At 41.2% G+C, this 21,269-nt stretch overlaps 1 protein-coding gene across 1 annotated transcript in view; it reads left to right on the plus strand.

Moving 5' to 3' along the window:
* The window catches only part of LOC306882057 (dystonin-like), a 166,645-nt gene that overhangs the window by 119,648 nt on the left and 25,728 nt on the right, over nucleotides 1-21,269 (plus strand). The window contains exons 55-76 of the mRNA XM_079436492.1: nucleotides 6,866-7,027; nucleotides 7,384-7,554; nucleotides 7,666-7,832; nucleotides 8,128-8,287; nucleotides 8,485-8,811; nucleotides 8,949-9,033; nucleotides 9,238-9,479; nucleotides 10,896-11,102; nucleotides 12,026-12,145; nucleotides 12,255-12,362; nucleotides 12,449-12,667; nucleotides 13,236-13,439; nucleotides 13,869-14,100; nucleotides 14,202-14,428; nucleotides 14,527-14,649; nucleotides 15,065-15,166; nucleotides 15,726-15,827; nucleotides 16,334-16,507; nucleotides 17,485-17,640; nucleotides 17,735-17,932; nucleotides 19,312-19,440; nucleotides 20,060-20,230. Of these exons, the coding sequence (XP_079292618.1) occupies nucleotides 6,866-7,027; nucleotides 7,384-7,554; nucleotides 7,666-7,832; nucleotides 8,128-8,287; nucleotides 8,485-8,811; nucleotides 8,949-9,033; nucleotides 9,238-9,479; nucleotides 10,896-11,102; nucleotides 12,026-12,145; nucleotides 12,255-12,362; nucleotides 12,449-12,667; nucleotides 13,236-13,439; nucleotides 13,869-14,100; nucleotides 14,202-14,428; nucleotides 14,527-14,649; nucleotides 15,065-15,166; nucleotides 15,726-15,827; nucleotides 16,334-16,507; nucleotides 17,485-17,640; nucleotides 17,735-17,932; nucleotides 19,312-19,440; nucleotides 20,060-20,230 (3,786 nt within the window). The remainder of the gene's footprint in view (nucleotides 1-6,865; nucleotides 7,028-7,383; nucleotides 7,555-7,665; nucleotides 7,833-8,127; nucleotides 8,288-8,484; nucleotides 8,812-8,948; nucleotides 9,034-9,237; nucleotides 9,480-10,895; nucleotides 11,103-12,025; nucleotides 12,146-12,254; nucleotides 12,363-12,448; nucleotides 12,668-13,235; nucleotides 13,440-13,868; nucleotides 14,101-14,201; nucleotides 14,429-14,526; nucleotides 14,650-15,064; nucleotides 15,167-15,725; nucleotides 15,828-16,333; nucleotides 16,508-17,484; nucleotides 17,641-17,734; nucleotides 17,933-19,311; nucleotides 19,441-20,059; nucleotides 20,231-21,269) is intronic.

Consider the following 21,269-nt stretch of genomic DNA (forward strand, 5'->3'; position numbering starts at 1 on the left):
TAGCATGTTTACAAAGCTTAATGTTACATCTGTGAACTCGCTGACGTCAGAAGAACTCGCCCGGAACATGTCCCAGTCGACATCATCAAGAGCCGCCTGCAGCATAGCCTCTGAGTGGGAGGACCAGCGCGTCATTACTCTCTGCACCGGAGGATCCTGAACGAGCCTTTGTTTGTATTCCGGTGTTAGAAAAAATTGTGAGTGGCGCTTTGTAGGCATTCTTGAACTGAGTGTAGCAATGATCCAGTGTGTTTGGTCCTCTAGTTGGATAGGATACATGTTGGTGAAAGTTCGGCATGACCAGTCTGAGGTTAGCTTTGTTAAAGTCCCCCGCGATGATAAAGGCAGCGTCAGGATGTTTGTTAATTAGCCGCTGAGCACATCGCGAAGTTTAGACAAAGCCAAGCCGGTGTCCGCCTGTGGTGGAATGTACACAGCAGTAACTATGATCGATGAAAACTCCTGGGGCAGATAAACTGGGCGGCAAATAATGGAAAGATGTTCCAGATGAGGCAAGCAGGAACGCGACAGAATGGAGATATTCCTGGGATCACACCATTTCTTGTTAATCATGAAACACACTCCTCCACCCCTGGATTTACCGGCCTCTGCTGTTCTGTCCGTCCGAAAAACAGAGAAGTTATCACTTGGCATTACAGCAGTGTCTGGGACCATGGACGAAAGCCACGTTTCTGACAAACAAAGGATGTTAAAGTCCCTTATGTCCCGTTGGAAACTAATCCTGGCTCTAAGATCGTCCATCTTATTCTCCAAGGATTGGACATTTGCGAGCAGAATGCTCGGAAGGGGAGGACTGTGAGCCCTTTTCCTGAGTCTATCTCGAATCCCAGCGTGTTTCCCGCGGTGTTTCTTGATCCTTTGCCTCAGGGGGTTATTGTTCATCTCTGCGTTCCGAAGAATCTCCAGAGGCCATGCTGGATTCCTGGATAAAGTGTCCTGAAACAGGTTGGTGTAGCGGTTTCCAATGTGCAAAAGTGTTTCTTTGTTATAGGTGATCAGTGCCGATGTGAGATGTGTAAAAAGAGAAAGTAAAACTAAGTAAAAAAGTAAATAAAAACACAATCTTAGCGAAGCGACCTGGACGGCGTCCGAACAAAGCGGCGCCATCTTGGCTTTCAAGAGCCTCCCAAAGTGGCTGCGTCTGCTCACAGTTCCCTCGAGGCGGCGGTGTCCGCTGATGTTCCCCACCCTGATGTGCCCCCCCGAAGCGGTGGAGCCCGCCATTGCCCGCTCCAGGGTGGCAGCTCCACACACACTGCTGTGGTGGCCGCTGGTTCTGCCCTGGGTCTCCATCCCGCCGGCGCTGCCCCAGGTCCCAGGTCCCTCTCCAGCACACGGACCTGGTCCCCCCCATCCCACTGTTCCGCCCCCACTCTGACGTCCCCCTGGATGGAGCCTGGGGAACGTCTGGAAGCTGTTCCTTAAAGGAGGGGTATTATCATGAGTCCGGGTCCTGCTCTTCTCCCTGTCGCCACAGGAGGCCGCCATCTCCCGTCTGCAATTTCAGTTTTGTGTAATGTGATCATCGTTGATTATTATGTGTAAAATTATAAAAATATCATTCATTCATGCATGACGGCGATTTAAACCTAATTCAGCTCAATAAAGATAATTATACATGCTATTCTTGTCATGAGCATCAAGGTGTGGGGGCGCTGCGGTGCAAATTCATTCCACTCATGTTTAGTGCATGTCAATGCAAAGAGCCCCCCCGCCGGTTATTAAAAAAAAAACAAGGTGGGCTGCCCTAAAGTCCACGGTATGTACGAACACTGCCCATAATGTGATATTTACAATATCAGTCCTGGTTAAAACCTTTGTCAAGATTTAAAGTGGGATAAAATATCATCCAGAAAGCCTTTAAATGCTTGAAGCTGAAGGAAGCTTAACCTATATCTGGACGTGCATATGAATCAAGCATGGACACCCATACGCTGTGATAAAGCATCAGCTGCCGCTGTTCGGTCGATCATGTGGCCCCTTGATGTTCGGGCTCCCCCATTCTTTTTGTTCTTTTCAATGTCTGGATGGATGATCACTGCTACATCAGCTGCTGCTGGAAAATCAGCTTTGTTCTCACTGATACGGCCATTAAACTCAGGAAAATGACCCAGATCATGAAACACAAAGACTGGCAGAGATTTTATTTTTTTCCCTTTAAATCTGGTTCTGTAATTTAATAATATACGTGTGAAGTTGCTTGTTTATCCTTATTTCTTTTTTTTTTCTTCAGTTCAGTGGATTCATTTGTGACTAAACCTAATATGTAAGGACTTAAGCTGTATGTCGGAAATGACGGTGAGGTTTACCCTTGCAGGAGATGTTTGGGAATTCAAGAGTCTTCTTTTCCACTACTTAGACATGACATGAATGTCTCCTGTGAACCTGTGGGAATTTCTGGCTCTTGAATCATAGCTATTTGTAATTCCATAGGTGATGATGGGAAAAGGGTCTTTGTGAGCCCCCAGTGTTGAGCTGACTCATCACCCTGACTCACCGTAGAAACGCCCCAGAGGGAACCTGAAACCCTCCACAAGCAGAGCACTAGAACTTATGCACATTGTTGCATTATGATGAAGTTGTTATTTCACTGATATCATGTTGCATGGGACATTGACAAAGAGAGAGAGAGAGATAACGTTTTTGGCCCAACGTATCTCAACCCTCAATTGCCAGAGGAATTTTTTTTCTTCTTCAACGAAACCTTTGTTCTCATCTAAATAATAGTTCTGCGTTTCAGTGCCTGTGGGTATTGTTCGTGTGAATGGTGAGAGATTTTGTTGACAGAGATAATTTTTTTTTGGATGGGGAACATCCCTGTCTTGTTTCTGTGCACAGACAGGCATTGTTTCCCATCATGTCTGATTTTAAATGAATGGTTTCATGCATTTAACATCAGATCAGATAATTTGTTCATCCACATTTAAAAGACTGGCTTGCAAGTTTTTTGCCATGTGCAAATGCTTGGTCAAAACTCCAAGGGCTACAGACTTCTGTGTAAATAGTTTGTAAAGTCATGCTTACGTAAATTGTCACTTTTAACATAAGAATGGATTTATAAACGAATTGCACAGAAATTCTGCTCGTTTTTATAAATAAAGCCACAAAATCAAGCAGCTGTAAAGCACAGCAAATGGTCAAGTTCATCCAAATAAATGGCGTCATCGAAAGATAAATCCCTTTTATTTGCTTCATGAGATGTCTATGTGGCGTCAACAGCAGTAAACACGTCTTGGAGACATTAGAGACTTGGACCTTGGAAGTATAAAAACAAATGTTTTGCCTTTCTTAATTCTCGGCCTGGATTATTTCAAAACACCCCTCTTCGAATCCCACACATATCTTTAACCTCTTCACCTCTTTTAGCTTCCTGATTTCCTCTTTTTGCTAACTCAAAAAGTTTGTGTACTGATTCCCAGACAAGTACACTACTCCCTACACTCTCGGCAGCAATGCTAAAATGTCACAGAAGACAACACATGAATCACCTAGATTAGGTGATTATTTATATATATATATATATATATATATATATATATATATATAAAACTCAAAATGTAATTTTTACTTGTGCACAATTGCCTATTAACTACTCCTGAGGTGATTTAAGCTGAATGATTAACTGGGAAGTTTTTGCTAAATTTCACGTAGTTATGAGCTGGTGCTCAATGACTGACAAAAATTATTGGTCCCCATGTATGGCCCAGCAAAAATGAACATAAACTGTGAGGTTTACTTTGAAGGGGATTAGACAGTATCCAGAGATTATCTGACAAGTTAAGTTGACAAGTACCAGAAACCAAACTGCATTCTTTATCCATTCTACCCTTCAATCCAATACTTCTCCCACCTTGTCCACTTGCCATGAAAAAAGACCTGTCATTCACTTGGCACAGGTTACGGTGTTTCATTACCCCCATCCAGTTCCTCCCTCAGCATTCTTCTGTATATGAGACTCTACAGGCTCTTCCATGGCTCCAAAACACCAAGCAGAGAGGAGGAGAAACAAGGGACGAAGAGGGCAAGAGAGCAGAAAGCATATCTATTTCTGCCTTGTGTGATGTCATCTGAGAGGGTGCCGTTTGCTTTTGTAGCTTTACTTTTTTTCTTTCTCTGCCCTCCCCTGACAAGAGGAGGAGAGCTGCTGTCAGAGCAGAAGCACACTAAGAAGTTAAGTCAAATGGGACACGGAGACAGAAGGGGAGAATATAAAGAGGGTCAAGCGTCTACCAATCAGCATGAGCCGGCCACCGCACAAATGGAGCTGTGGCAGATGTTGCCTGAATAATGTGAGGGGGGCGGGGCCTTAAGCCCTGTGCCAGGAGGGTGTCTGTCATTGCCGGTTGGACCGCAAGAGAAGCAGGAGCGGCTTTTTGTTTCTCCTGGAGCTTATGGCTTTGTTTCCCCAGATTTGAGGATTTGTATCGGGATATGCCACCATTATGCATACGGGATACCTCTGTGTGGATAACTGTACAGGAGTTCTCAGGAAATTCTAAAATTCCAAGCACTGGATGACATCCCTGATGGAGTTATAAAGAACTAAGGAAACAAGCAACAATGACAAGTTGTGACAATGGGGAGAAATGCAAACCAGCAGGATTGTCATTTTGGAAAAGGATGTATAAGAGGAAGAAGTGATGTATATTAGAAATAACAAAAAAAAAATATTATTTCATTAACTTTATTTTCACCACCTCTATAAAAGAAATGTTATAAAATGTATAGTATTTTTGTGGTATTGTTATTGTTCTTCAAAAAATGATATGATTTATGTTACGGTTGTATTTATTATTTCCTTACGCCTTCTTTGGTGTAAAGTGTTTCCGAGTTATTTGCAAAAGTAAAGACTCCCCTATGGCTTTTTAAAAGTTTCTTTGATGTTTTCATGTCTGTTAAGGATCGTTGTACTGAAAAGCTTTACCTCATTGTTATAAGTCATTTGTAAGTGATTGTCATAATGGGCAAACCTCTGAGTAGACCAGACTGTCTGCGGCAGAACCCTTCTTGTGTGGGCAAAGGAGAGGAGGAGGACCTCAACATCGATGACTGTTACGTTCCCCAGAGGTCCATTTATGACACAGTGCGTCTGAATGAGCAAATCGACTCGGGCTCTAAGGGCAGCCTGGCCTCAAGGCACTTAGTCGGCACTTTACCATATAGCCATCGCACCCTGGACATGAGCGCACTCTGTGGGAACGGCGTCTTGGCCTCCTCCAGTGCCTTTGAGCTCCGCAGCAGGGAGGCAGTGCGTTTGGATGAGCGGGTCGTGTTCGATGGCTTGAAGCTTAATGGAGATATTATCCGGGGTGCGGACACCATGCTGTGTAAGCCTCGGCCAGCGGGCGAGAAAAGGGAGCCGGCTCAGCACCGCCGTTCCTGGCGGACCTTCGCCCCCGCAAACCTCAGCGAGTACGGCAGCTGCAGCGGAACGCTGTGCAATGACAGACCGGGCCAACACGGGTTGGGTCGAGGGGGAAGAGGAAGCAGTATGACAAACTCTCTTACCTCAGAAGGTGACTCGGGTCTGTGTAGTCCCACTGTGGAGAGAGAACAGCGAAACACACGAGCCCAGAGGCGACCTGGGCCTGGCACAAGAAGCCTTTCTTCTACTGAGGGGGTGCACATATCAGGGGACCTCAAGCCAGGGTGTTCTCTCAGCTCCGCTCAGGAAGAGTTCCCCTTCTCCCCAATGAAAGACAGATTACCCACTCCACTGTATTACACGGACGCATCGACGCTTGGAAGCCAACAACGTAACAATACATACAACTCAGACCTCAGTGTGGGTCAACGTGCTGTTTCCGATAGCGATTGTCCAGATATAAATATCAGGACGCTGGCAGAGTCAAGTAGTAAAACGCATAACTCCACGACATTTTCAGGATATGAGGAATTACCCACAGCTGAACTTCTTGAAAACACTTGTTCGCAGGATGACTGTGAGCTCCTCAGTGTTGTGGTGACAGAACCAAAGACTCTTTCACATTGCCGGCAGAATCTAGAGCAACATGTAACCAAGGACGAAAAGTGTTATGAATGCGAGCAAAGAGTTACGGACTCCAAAATGGCAGATTTAGAGGATTTCTTGCTGTCAGTTGAAAGAGAGGCAGGTTTCTCCAATGGAATAAAACACGTGGACGATGAAGACATAGAGAGTCTATTAACATCAATAGGCGAATGTTCGCAGATGGAACTTGTAGCCTTGACTTCCACCAAGGTACACCAAAATAGCCAGCGAATGTTGATCGTTTGATTAGTGTTTCCTGGGAGGCTGGCTAGTGCCATTCCGCATTTATCATATTAGGAGAAAGCTGAATTAGGTTTATTGTGATTGCTGGTCAGTGACTCAGATGTTGTGATTGTGCACAGCTGGCTGTAACCGAGTAGCAGCCTCTCACAGCAACCAGTTGACTGGCGTTAGAGTGCACATAGTGCCCATTTTAGTGGAAGAGCCTGACCTTGTAAGGCTGCTGGCTACAACATATCTAGTTACCCTGCTGAAAAGACCAACAAAGCTAGCCTCTAGCTTATGATTTGGATGTTGGTCCCCTGAATAGGATTGTAGTAGGAGCCACTATGCTAAACACATTTATTTTGTATCTTGGTCCACTTACTGGATCTCAACAAGCCATTTTTGTTTCATTGTTTTTTTCTGATAATGAATTTTAAGAGAAACATCTAAGATAAATTTGATTCTTAACTGAAAACCAATACTGAGAACTAAATTAAGTGTTCTTAGCTTTGAAAGAGTGACTTTAATTATTGCTTGAATATTGTGAAAATTTAATAGCTTAAATTTTTCTATGGGTTTTCAGTGTTCTTCTGTATTTATCACATACAGGTTTTCCAAAAAGACGTCATTGAGTCACTGCAGAGCCAGTTGCAGGAGTTGAACACTCTGGGCCATACACTGATCCAAAATGCTGCCAAAGGCACCAGCACCAAAAATCTTGATCAGGATCTAGAGGAGGTCAACACCAGATGGAACACCCTCAACAAAAAAGTAAGACCCACTCTTCATCTAGTTTAAAAAACTTTTACTTTTCAGTTGAAGAGGTGCAATATCATGCATGAATCGTTTGATTTCTTTGTCCACTGCACTCTGGAATGCTCATAATGTTTTGATAACAATCATAATGTTTGCCAGTGTCGGTGAGTAACTACCAAATAGTGATGTCATTACCTTCTCAGTAGTTAAGGAATAGTCTGTAAAATAGTGTAGCTTTTCCAATATCGAAGTTTTATTACAAAAAGCGGTGTAGTGTGAGATGCTACACTAACAAATGGAGTAAAGCCAGAATGCCAAGCTATAGTTTTAAGGTAGTTTCCTTAAAACTGCTGTATTTGTGATCTCCTCAGGTTGCAGAGCGATCTGCACAGCTTCATGAAGCCCTGCTGCACTGTGGCAGGTTCCAGGATGCACTGGAGTCCCTTCTCAGCTGGCTCACGGACACGGAGGAGCTGGTGGCCAATCAGAAGCCTCCATCAGCAGAATTCAAAGTGGTGAAAGCACAGATACAAGAGCAGAAGGTATGATGGCCGAAATGCTTCAACTTTATCCTCAATGAGAATCAGTTCACTGATGTGAAATCTATCTTTTGGATTTACATACCTCTGTTTGTTTCTGCTGGCTTTGTCTAGCTTTTGCAGAGACTGCTGGATGACCGGAGAGCTATGGTGGAGCTGATTAAGATGGAGGGACGGAAGGTGACTGACTTAGCTGATACTGTTGATAAGGAGAAGATTGCGAGAGAGATTGAATGCCTGGGGCAAAGGTGGGACGACCTTCTTAAGAAAGCTGAGAACAGGTAAAACTTACTGCAAATCTGTTGCTACATTTTGAAATTATGTGTCCATTGTTGACAAGTCAAATAGGAATACACTCTTATCATTTTGATTGAAAACGACAAAAAAAAAAACTTTGATGGACAAATCTTAGGTTTTAGCTCTAAATAAAAATCAGTTCTTATTTTCCAGCTCTGCTCGTAAGATATCATTTGTCTTTTTCATGGGTAAAGGACTGTGTTTTAGCATATGCCGGTACAGTATAATTAAACCCAATCATGTCCAGCAATAAAACTAATTGCGATGTTCTCTTGGCAGGCAAAAGCAGTTGGAGAATATTTTGGTGGTGGCACAGCAATTCCATGAGACCCTTGAGCCTTTGACGGAGTGGCTAACAGCTACCGAAAAAAGACTAGGCAACTCAGAGCCCATCGGCACCCAGACATCCAAGTTGGAGGAGCAAATTTATCAGCATAAGGTACAGAACTGTCTGTAGCGACGGCATAGGCCAATGACCATGTTTAGTTTTTTTTTTCCATCGTGTGTTACTTTTTTTTTATCCATTGCCCATTTTCCCTACATTTCTGTTGTTCTTCCTTGTGTTCTCATTTGACCCATTCTTTTTCTGTTATTATGGTTTCTGCACCCTGGTCATGTGACTTCCATGGTAATCAGGCTTTAGAGGAGGAGGTTTTGGGCCGTGGTAAGATCTTGTACCAGGCCATGAGTCTGGGCCAGTCTCTACGGACGGTCAGCTGTGTGGATGACAAGGAGCTGGTGCAGGCAAAGCTCGACAACATGCACAGCAGCTATATCGAGCTGCAGGAGCATTGCCGCCAGAAGGCCGAGTTATTGCGGCAGGCCCTGGCTAATGCACAGCTCTTTGGGGAGGATGAAGTGGCCCTAATGACCTGGCTCGATGAGGTGCATGGCAAACTGAGCGAAGTCTCAATCCAAGACTACACGACGGCCGTGCTCGCTAAACAGCATGCTGAGCAGCTGGTACTTTACACGCTCCTCCTCTTAAGGCTTCCTTCCCCTGTTATGTTCATTTAATTTCTTTGTCTTCAGTGGTGTGGTATGATTTTGTTTCACTCTGTCTGAAGATGCTTGTGACTCATGTATGTTTCAATGTTCAGGCTCTTCATGAAGACATTGAGTCGAGGAAACAAAATATTGAACAAGCCATCCTTAATGGGTTAGAACTGCTGAAACAGACCACAGGTGAGATAAAAACAAAAAACAAACAAAAAAACATAGCTAACTGATTGATATTTGTATAGTTGATTATGTAACAACTGCAATAACAATTATTTTAATATTTTCATAACCTGGGTCAACATTTAGAAGGTTTCCTGTTAAAAGAAATGTTGTCCATGCTCTGAAACTGTATGAATGTCTGTATTGTGTGTGTGCACTTTCATTCAGGCGATGAGGTTGTTGTCATCCAAGGTAAACTAGATGGAATAAAGACGAGGTATTCAGAGATCAACACAATGAGCAACAATGTTTCAAAGACTCTGGACAAAGCCCTGTCTCTTGCCACAAAACTGCAAAACACACATGAGGAGCTGAACTCCTGGTTGGAGAAGGTCGAGTCTGAGCTGGCCATGTTTAAAGCTCAAGAGCCGGTCGGAGAGCAGCTCACTTGCTTACAAGAGAGGCAGAAAGTAAGTGTCAGTGCTGCAGCTGAGATCTCAAGTGTTTCTGCTACGTATCTAAAGTACCAAACAAACAGAGTTTTGTAAGTCTCCCCCTCATTGTGCATAGATTTGCCAAACCAAATGATTTGAAATCCAATTGTATACCTCTATAAAAATACATTTTAGGAGAAACAGATAAGGCAAAGCTGACTTTGAATCAAACATAATTGAAAAATTAAAATCCAGTGTAACTCCAATGAAGCTGTTTCTTCATGGCTGATGTTGATTAAGGTGTTACATTTCTATAACATCAAAAAGGGTGACACTTTGCATGATTTTCTGAAGCCAGAATAAAAACTGAAAAACTTTATATTTTTTTAATTTATAAGGGCAACTTTTCTTACCATTTTAAATGCATGTTCTCTTTACTACCTGCAAGTTCTTAAATATGTTAAAAATACAGTTAGAATAGGGCTGTTTTCCAGTCAAATTAAATCAGTATTAACAAAATCCACCTTTGCACTGCAGAGCTGGCACAGAAGCTGCATCTGAAGCGGTAATTAGATGTGTTCATGCAATCTGTTTAATGCAGCTTAGAGATGTCATGAATGCATCTACTCTACAGTTACAATTGCATAAATAATGTTACAGGGTTCATATTTTTAATATAAAATATATTGAGTTGGTGGCAGCAAGTTCATTCTACCATTTCATTCAAAACGGCTGATTCATTTAAGAATGAAGCAAGTGACTGTCTTCAAATAGGTCATTGACTCACCTGATTTGTTCAAATATGCTGAATCATTCAGGATTGAAACATCACTGTGTTGATAGGAGAAACAGTGGCTCTGCTGGAAGATATAAGAAGCAGATATTTACAAAATGTTGTCTAAAATGTATGTCACCTAATATTAACTTAAACATAGTCTATATGTTTATTTATTTACTCACTCATTTTCATTAGTGTACGACAGTGCTGGAAGGCCGACATGGTATTACAAAACTGGATCTAAAACCGGACAGATGGCCACCCTAATGTTGATGGCGATATAACTTTGAAGTTTAATAAGTGATATAGTTTAATTTTGGAAAATGACACACTGGCTAAAAAATTAACGAGTTTACAGTACACTGTATTTTAAGGTGTCATTGTTACAGTGTTACACACATAATTACTGAGTTATATTAATCAACGTCCATACTTAATTGGGGTTGGGTTTTTTTTAGGGTGTAGTTGCTTGATATTAGGCATAATTTACTGTAGTAAGTATATAACAAGGAAACTGTAAAGTGCTACCAAAAACAAATATTTAATTAAAATAAACACACACACACAAAAGAAACATGAAAGAATATTTGAAAATGGAAAGTGTTAACGATTTCAATATTCAAATATTGTCAGATTTGGTTGATGTAAACTACTTCTTTACTTGTCACATCCAGACACTGATGAAGGAGGTTAAGGATCAGAAGCCACTGGTAGACTCTCTTAATGAAGTAAGCAGCGCTCTGCTGGAACTCGTTCCATGGCGAGCAAGAGAAGGTTTGGACAGGATGGTCACAGATGACAACGAGCGCTACAGAACGGCCAGCGATACCATTACACAGCATGTAGACCAGACTGGAGCTGCCATCTTAAAATCCCAGCAGGTACGGTGGTTCTGAGCTGCTTGAGAAAATAACACCACCCTTCTATTAGGAAGATTCACAATGAAGTTTGTTGAAGCGCCCAAACAATGTAGCGCCTGCGATTGCTGCCAAGGGTGATTGGCCTTATTGTGGTGCTAATTCTTAGTGCTTTATAGTCATTCAAACTTAATTTATCCTCTTGTGCTGCCGTGATGATATTTACATAAAATACTAATGGAGTGTGACCCAGATTGATTACATTTGCATCACATTAGTCTGTTTGTGCTGTGAGAAGACTTAATGAATTCATGCATAGCTGACTCGTCTAGGTGTGTAAAATAATATATGATGCATTTGAATTATTATGATTATTAATAAGTTTGGTCATTTGGATATTATAAAGAGGAATAGTATGCATTTTTGTGACTTTATGAGTCTAATTATAATGTTAGTCAATGTTTGTTGAACATTTTGCGCTCTTGGAATTAAACATGCTATTTTTAGACTTATATATGCAAATGACCTGATTGGCTAATTTCTTTGCTTGTAAAACACCTGGAGAGTATTCTTGCTTTTTCTGTTAATGCGTGCTGCATGGGCCAATCATTCCTCTGTATAACAATCTGTATTCATTTGCCCAGATATTCAATATGTTTTGTTATGTAAATGTGGGGGATTATGTTAACGAGCTCAAATATGATTTTGCAGATGTGTTTCCATTTATTATCTGGGTGGACTGGAGAAGAAGCCGTTCAATATGAACATTAAATTAATATGTCTACATAGCTAATCTTAGTATTCACTGTAATGGTTTATTTTAATGTAATATTAAGTTCTGTATCTTAAATGTTATGACATAAATCTACGCTGAATTGCATAAATACTGTAAGGTATATAGAAAAGTGATATGCACAGTGCTTGAATGCTTTTTCCCTGATGTGCAGTTTGAGCAGGCAGCCACCACTGAGCTCGAGTGGCTGACCGAGGCAGAGAGGAAGCTGTCTTGTGTTGGGGACGTCAGGCTTGAGCCGGAGCAGACCACAGCTCAACTGCAGGCTCAGAAGGTCAGTCGTGTGTTCATGTGGTCGTCTCTAACCTGCGCTGTCACAGAATCACAGAAACACACAGTACATTAAAAAGCACACATTGCCTAAAACACACTTTCTCCTCCAGAGCTTCTCCATGGACATTATGAGACATAAAGATGCCGTGGATGACATCGTGAAGTCCGGCGAGGCCATTATGAATAACAAAGATGAGGCAGAGAAGCAGGAATTGAGGGTAAATAAATGAAGATGTAAAAAAAAACTGAGCCAAATCTGTGTGCAGTAGAGTTTTAGGACTAAAGTCACTGTGGTGTCATGCAGGTGAAGCTCCAGGCGTTGTCAGAGAAATACAGTGTGGTTAGTCAGCTGAATTCAGAGCGCTGTCTGCAGCTGGAGAGAGCTCATTCTCTAGCCTGCCAGTTCTGGGAGACGTACGATGAACTCTGGCCATGGCTGCAGGAGACCAGGACTACCTTCACTCAGCTGTCCCAGCCGGCTATCGAGTACGAAGCACTTCGACAGCAACAAGAGGAGCTGAGGGTAAGACTGAAAACCTTTGCCTGCACCTCAATCGATCCAAATGCATTTAGATCTGATTAAAAGAAGTGGTGTAAACCCAAAATAATCCAATCAACAGGAAGTGTAAACTCTTGAATCTGATTATTATCTCAACCTGATTCAACTTCACACAGCAGTGCTGTGATGCATTTTACAAAAACTAGTGCATGTAAACATACAATATCTAGTGTGAGGTGATAAGGTGATTCTTCCAGTGTAGATGTGTTATAAGAAATTGTAGACATAAGGACACTTCTGTTTGCTATTTTATTAAAGCAATATGCTGTTCGTGACTGTGAATTTGCATGTAATGGTTTACGGTTTTGCCTTGTGCGAAAATCACGGTAATGCAGCGCCTCAAATGGCTTAGTGCTTCATTAGAATGGCTAAGAGGATCAAATATTATGTAAATCAGTGGCCATTTGAGATGCTATTTGAGATCTGCATGATATGTTGTCGGATTGTTTTTTAACTTTAACAGTTTTTTTTTTTTATGTTATGAAAAATCCACTGCTTTTTATTCTGATGATATTAAACATTCCATCTTCAGCAAATGAGGGAGCTGATAGCAGAGCACAAGCCACACATTGACAAGATGAATAAAACTGGACCTCAGCTGGTAGAGTTGAGTCCCACTGAGGGAGTGCCAATCAGAGCAAAATATGAGGCCACAGACAAACTGTACAGCCAGCTTAAAGTCGACGTCAAGCACAGAGCTGCTGCCCTGGACGAGGCCATCTCCAAATCCACTCAGGTGCATTGCAGTATTTCATTGGGGTTGTATTCTGCCTTTTTGTATCATTGGTTAAAGGAACAGTTCACCCCAAAAATTTGGTCATCATTTACTCACCCTCAAGTTGTTCCAAACCTGTATGATTTTTTTCCTTCTGTTCAACACAAAAACATATATTTTGAAGAATGTTGGTAACCAAAGAGTTGCTGGTAGCCATTGACTTCCATAGTTTTATTAAGTTACCAGCAACTCTTTGGATACCAACATTCTTCAAATTACCATATTTTATGTTCTACACAAGAAAAAAGAATCAAATCTTATACAACTTGAGAATCAGTAAATTATGACATTTTTATTAAATATTTGCAAGCTGTTGCTACCATACCTTCAAAACCTAAGTATGTAAATGACGTCTTTTGCAACATTTCTGCTTGTCAATGATCTCCACAGTTTCACGATAAGATAGACCCCATGCTGGAGTCTCTGGAGCGCATCGCCGAACGCCTGCGTCAACCTCCATCCATCTCTGTTGAGGTGGAGAAGATCCGTGAGCAGATATCAGAGAACAAAGCTGTGAATGTAGACCTGGAGAAACTTCAGCCGTCGTATGAGACCCTCAAGCAGCGAGGAGAGGAGATGATCGCTCGCTCCGAAGTAGCAGACAAGGACCTTTCGGCCAAAGGTAACTGTGCTTTTGTCATCTCAGCGTATGAGATCTGGGCTTGAGTGACTACTTTGTCTTAAAGCATAGTGATAAAATGTGTTCTTCTGTTTTGTTTGAAGCTGTTAGAGATAAGCTGGACCAGATGGTGTTTCTATGGAATGACATCCAAGCTCTTCTGGAGGAAAGAGAGGCCAAGCTCCTGGATGTCATGGACTTAGCCGAAAAGTTCTGGTGTGATCACTGCGCTCTCATCGTCACCATCAAAGACACGCTTGATCTCCTGAATGAGCAGGAGGAGCCTGGAGTCGATCCTTCAGTGGTCAAGCAACAGCAAGAGTCTGTGGAGGTCTGGAGGCTTCAGAACCAGACGTTTGATATTGATTCAGCTTTTGAATCTTGAATTTGTTATAGAAACATCTTCAATATTGCTGTTTTGCTTCACAGTGCTTTAGAGAAGAGATCGACGGGCTGCAGGAGGAACTGAATGTGGTCCAGAATCTGGGGGCGGAGCTCATGACAGCGTGTGGAGAACCTGATAAACCAGTGATCAAGAAAAGTATAGATGAGGTAATGATGTCATAGGAGATTAAATGCTTCCCTCAGAGAAACGCGATCATAGTTTATGTCGAAATACCATTCTAGTAAATTATGGTTAACATGGTACATTTTTGTAAGCATTGCTTTTGCATGTTTTGAAAACATTGGAAGCTTTTTAAATGCTTTTAATATATATATATATATGAAGAACCAGTCTGCACTGGTTCTTCAGAGTGAGAAATTTTCCATTCAGTTTAAAAAAGAATGAATACAATAATTATAAAACAAAATTAAGGCATTCTACAGAAGATAAGTTATGATGGTAATTTTGTTAAATTGTTAATTTTAGACCCGGGATGTAAGTGTTCCTGGTGTAACTGAATTGCTGGATGAGTCAGAGTTGGCGTCACACTGTATGTCTGACCACATCTCATACGTCCCTCAGGTGAACTCGGCTTGGGAAACCCTGAATAAGACATGGAAAGAGAGAGTAGAGACTCTAGAGGAAGCCATGCAGGCTGCGGTGCAGTTCCAGGACAGTCTCCAGGTAAATATGACACACACAGACCACTACCCTCCTGATGACTCTGACCACAGATCTGTCTGCTCGTTCAGTCATGGGAAACTTCTGGAGCTAGTATGTAGTCAGCATAGTCTGATCTGCTATCATGCTGAATGTGCTCATGAGGGAAAAAACAGTGTTCATGTGACGTGATTCAGCCCAGGCTGGTACCAAGAGTGTACGTGGAGACTTTGAAAGAGAGAGAGAAAAAAGTACTTTTTGTCATTTTCATAGCGTAACCAGATCAAGAACATGCCCTACTTTAATCATGCTAAGCAAATGATTCACCCTGGTAGCTGAATAAGTTTTATTTCCCATTTATTCTCATCAAGTCTTTTCTAAGGGATCATTGTGAATATTAACCAGTTGCACTTGTTTGCCCAAAACTCAAGGTTTGAGTAGAATTGGTTTAGGTGTGGTTAAGTTTTGTTCATTTTCACTGTCACCTGAGCCACATTTGTATCGGGGCTATAAGTGAAACTCGACTCGATGCAAAGTGCGGATGTTGTGCAGCCTGTGACAATAGTTTTCTCCTCCCTGACAGAACATGTTTGACTCAGTGGATATTATGGAAGGCAAACTGGATTCGATGTCGCCCGTGGGCACGGACCTGGAGACTGTTAAACAGCAGATCGAGGAGCTGAAGGTATTGATTTCCTGCTTGAGTGTGGGAGATTTTCTCATAGCCATGACGCTTTGCTTTTTGTCAAAATCATAGTGGATCCAGATCAAAGTGTAGAGCTATTTATCTCCAGCCTCTTTTATTTCTGATTGTTTCGTGAGTACAATTGAGCTGATAGACCACACAGCAGCTGTGTTTACACGGAGCCATTCATTTGCTTCATCTTTCACAGTTGGTTTAAGCTTGCACAATTGTAAATGTTTAACCATTCATGTTTTTAAATGGCTTACAGGTGAAATAACATGCTTTTAGCCCAAGATTTTATTTGTACATGATTCCTACAAAAATGTATTAGTGGCACACACACTAGCCTGCAGTATGTTATCATAAAGACAGTCAGATATGTCTTTAGTGAATGCTAAGAGGGAGAACAAAAATCTAAATATCGGATCATTGCATTAATCATTGCTGTGTAAATGCAGCCATAGTGAAACAGTATTCTGATGTAACCTTTGCTGTCGTGTGTGAAGGAGTTCAAAGGTGGTGCGTACCAGCTACAGATCGAGATGGAAAGGCTGAACCATCAGGCCGGGCTGCTGCTGAAGAAGGTGGTAGAGGAAGCTGACCGCTCTCCCATTCTGGAGCCAATGAATGAGCTGAAAATGCTCTGGGACAGCCTGGATAAAAAGATTATCAACAGACAGGTCAGGCACTGAGAAGGACCCATTTTGTGTCTGTAATATGATCTATCCCAGAGTGCAACAGGGAATTCAAAAAAGTAGCAGATTCTATACACTGGGAATTGATTGGCTTCTTAGAAATGAGGTGTGACCAGAAAGACTATACATTTGTATGAAAACAAATAGGAACAATTGATTTCATGTCTAGGCCAGATGCATTTATTGATTAATTGTATTAAGTAATTCTTTTTTAGATAATTGCACTAATTGATCAGTTTAAATTTGATTTATCCTAATAAGGGAAATTTAAGCATTTAAAGAAATGTCATCAAATGCACAAGTAGTAAAGCACTGCTGTAAAGTACTCAAAGATAGTCAAAGGTCTTCCTTCATACAAAATGAAGGCTTTTGGGTTTAATCAGACTGTATATTATATTATATTATTTTATACATTAATTTTCACAGCAATTAAATGAATAATATGGGCCTATTTTATTATGACACATTAGGTTTGCATTATGACATGAACAGAACAGAATTAAATCATTAAATAACTTGACATTGAAATGCATTTGTGAGCCTGGAGCACAAAACCAGTCAAAAGTAGCAGGAGTATATTTGTAGCAATAGCCAACAATACATTGTATGGGTCAAAATTACAGATTTTTATTTTATGCCAGAACTCATTAGGATATTAATTAAAGATCATACTTGTATCTCAGCCAAATATTGTCCTATCTTAACAAGCCATACATCAATCATCAAAGCTTATTTTTTTCAGCTTTCAGATAATGTATATATCTGAATTTCAAAAAAAGTTTGTGGTTTTGTGGTCCAGGGTTACATTTGATATATTTTCGAGTAATACAGACTGTTCTTAAAGAACTTTAGACTATCAAAAAGAAGTCCAGCCCCAAATGCACACCACTGGTTGACTCACATGTCCAGCACACTAAGCATTCATAGCATTAATGACCGCTGTGTGTCCTGATCTCTTGTAGCACAAGCTGGAGGGAGCGCTGTTGGCTCTAGGGCAGTTCCAGCATGCTTTAGATGAACTTCTGGCTTGGCTCACTCATACCGAAGAGCTGCTTAGTGAACAGAGGAAGGCCTGCGGTGACCCCAAAGCCATCGAGATCGAGCTCGCAAAGCACCATGTACGTCACAGTGAAAACAAGCTCATAATGCGGTTACTGAGCCGTAGAACCGCTCAGTACATCTCATGTATTGTCATTTCTTTCCATTCGGTAGGTGTTACAGAATGATGTGCTGGCCCATAAGACCACGGTGGAGGCGGTGAATAAGGCCGGCAGTGACCTCATTGATTCCAGTGCTGGAGAGGAGGCACAAGGTCTACAGAACAAGCTGGAGAACCTCAATCAGCGCTGGAGGACTATCCTGGAGAAGACTAAGCAAAGAAGACAGCTTCTGGACAGTGCCCTGCTGCAGGTCAGGAGCCAACACCAGCCAGCCAGAGACCTGGCAACCCTCTGGAATCTCAGAGGCTGAGTGTTTCCTAAAATGGAGATATGATTGATGATGTTCTCAACGTGAAGCCAAAAATGTCCTCTCTTAATCTTAAAGAATGTGAAGGAGAAGCAGTAAAGAGTTAGATGTCCATACACGTACATGCTCTCACTCAAAGAGTTTGCTTTGATGTGTAAACACTGAAAGGTTGACGGTGAATGATTTGACTATACAAATTAAGAAATAGGAACAATTACAAAAAATGTTTAAAAAAATATTTTTTTATGCATATATAATTAATAACAAGTTGACTCAATAACCACTTTATATGTACAGTATATATAAAATATACACATAGGGCCAGTTTTACTAAACGGGGCAAATTACCGCGAGAGCGCAATTCCAAAACAGAGTCGATGGGAGGGGAAATTTCTGCGGGTGATTTACTAACAATGCGCAAATTAAAGTACACAGACGCAACATCTCATTTAAATATCAACCAACGCAATACACCAAGCGCAGCGCAAATTAGCGTAGTTGCAAATAAAGAAGCCACAGTACGTTGAAAAGAACCAAAGGCCAAAAATGGAGGTTTGCTAGAAGTTTTGATAGAGCTTTGATGAAGTCGTCTTTTATATCCTGAAATTAATAAATTAATACATGTGGAAAAAAATCTTCTACCTGCTCTCTGTTCTCTGCGGTGCCTCCTCCTAGCAACAACAATTGCAGCCATTTCAAGCGCAAAATAGTTTAAGACATGCTTTTTTGGGCGTTAAATAATGGCGCAAATGCCAGTAATTTGACGAGCGCAAACGTTAGTAAAACACGTTGCGTGATTCATTTGAATACTCTCCTCCCATAACTTTTGCGTCTGAAAGAGAAACTCCTAAAAATGCATATTCAGTAAGGCCAGGCGCCTTTTCAGCGCTGATTCTTCTCTGCGCGTCTTTAGTAAAACCTGACAGTACTATTTCAACGGTTTGTGCTGGCGCAATCTTTTAGTAAAAGTGGCCCTTAATATAAATAATGATATCTATGTCAAACCTTTTCAACAGTTTTTTAATTAATTAAAAATGGAAGAAGCACAATCGTTTTATAGACCTGAAGCATTTTGTTAAAAAACCCCCAAAAACTTTTTTTTTCCCACATTAAAACAGGGAACAGGAAAGTAGCTAGTTGTTTATTGACTATGCTAACTCATTTTGAATCCAGACAGCATTGTTCTCAAAACTGAGAGATTTCCTACAAACTTGCCATTTTTAGGACTAATAATCTGCTCATTACTCAAGCCTCTCACCCCTCCGGCGGGTGGTAATGAATGTGTGACTCTATTGTTGTGACGCTGGCGGATCTGTTTTCAGGCTCAAGGTTTCCATGGTGAGATTGAAGACATGCAGCAGTGGCTGAAAGACACAGAGCGTCAGCTGTTAGCATCAAAGGCCCTCGGAGGCTTACCAGACACGGCCCGAGAGCAGCTTAACACCCATCTGGTATGTGTTTAATACCACCGATGGCCAGCTTGTAACAACTAACAAACACGATATTTATTTTACATTTTACATTTACAGCGTTTGTAATTAAAAGATTTATGCATTTGTAATTGAGAACAGTTTTGTTTGTTTTATCTGAGCATTTTATTAAAGAATGTTAATCACCCAATATTGAATAATTTGTCATCATGTACTCACCCTCGAGACGATTCAAACCCATATGCCTTTCTTTCCTCCTTAATACAACATGAAAAAGCTCCAAGCACATCTTTTCATGCAAAATATAAGCACAATGATCAGAATCAGAATCAAGCTCCAGAAAAAACTCAATATAGAAATATAGAGCGTGAGTTTTATGAACTACATTCATTATTCCTTTTTGATTGAATAGTGACAGAATTTTCATTTTTGGTTGAATTTGCACCAGGAGGAAAAACACAACACTAGTCAGACTTTGGCTTTATCTAATTGTATGAATGTTTATGAAACATTTGATAGATTTTTCACACTTTCTGATTTCTGTTTATCTATAAAGAAAATATTTACACTCAAACATCAGAATACTCTTTGAATAGTCAGGTTGTCAGTGAACGTGATGTATCTCTCTGTGTGTTTGTAGGAGCTCTGCAGTACACTGGAAGCCAAGGAGGAAATATACAAGCAGCTTCTTGACCGAGGGCAGCAGATTTTGGCCATGACCCCTGAGGGTCAAGACAGCACCACCGAACTGGACCTGCGCAACCTGCAGGAGAAGTGGGAATGTGTTCAGGCCAAAGTGACAGAGAGGAAGGTGAGAGTCTGATTTAGAGTTCTCTGTGTTCTTCCTGTCAGTTTGACTCATTCTCATCATCACTGGGCTGTTGGTTTGGATCTCAGAGTTCAAGTCCTGATTATGCTCATGTAGCTGTGCTATCAGATCTGTCAGCTGTTGTGCTTTGATGCGGTCAGTCGAATGATTCATTTCCGCTCGAGCACAAGCCCAAAGTGAGTTATAAATCACTACAGAACAAAGTAGAGTTGTCTGCGGTCTCTAAAAAGTAGCTGAAGTGGAGGAAACCACCAGTTCAGCCAAAAACAAAACTACTTCTGTCATCATTGATCACCTTTATCGTCGACCCAACTCTGTGATTTGTTTTTTCTTCTGTGCCACTCAAAAGGAGAACATTTTAAGATGAACACGCTTCTCTTTTTCATACAATGAATGTATGTGGTATAGAATGGACCAAAACACATTGAAAGCACACTGAAAATAAGACTTGAGATCTGTATTCTTAAAAATATTTAGGTGAGTGACTGATGACCACATATTCAGTTCTGGGTGAACTAATAATAAATGTTAACGTTAGAAAAAGTCCAAATCAGATCTGTCTGTTGTCAGAGTAATGTATATTTGATTTAGGTCATTTTGCTGTGTTGAGTCTGGAGCTTGGCAAAGACGTTGGTTTACAACAGGAATTTGACCACACAAGCTGTTGTCAGAACCTCGTCTGATCTCAAGTCAGGTCATCCGTTAACATCTGCAGCTTTTATATACCTCCTCACATGTGATGCTAAGCAGACATCTCATTACATGCGGTGAGGCACATGCTGCTGGATGAGCTCATTGAGTGATTGTGATCCAGCGGTGCAAGGGAAGTTCCTGTGTCTCATATCCTCCTCTGCCTATCAGTGACATGAGGAAAATGCTACAAAATACCAAAGATATCATCATATTTCGCAAAATAACAAGTGTCTTGCCTTGTCTTGTTACTAACTAGCCTAAGGATTGATTTCAAACTTGTTTCCCAAACATTCCACCATCCCCATCTTCATTTGTCAAACTAGTTCAT

This window comes from Barbus barbus (genome assembly GCF_936440315.1).
Source record: "Barbus barbus genome assembly, chromosome: 16".
Taxonomy (NCBI): domain Eukaryota; kingdom Metazoa; phylum Chordata; class Actinopteri; order Cypriniformes; family Cyprinidae; genus Barbus; species Barbus barbus.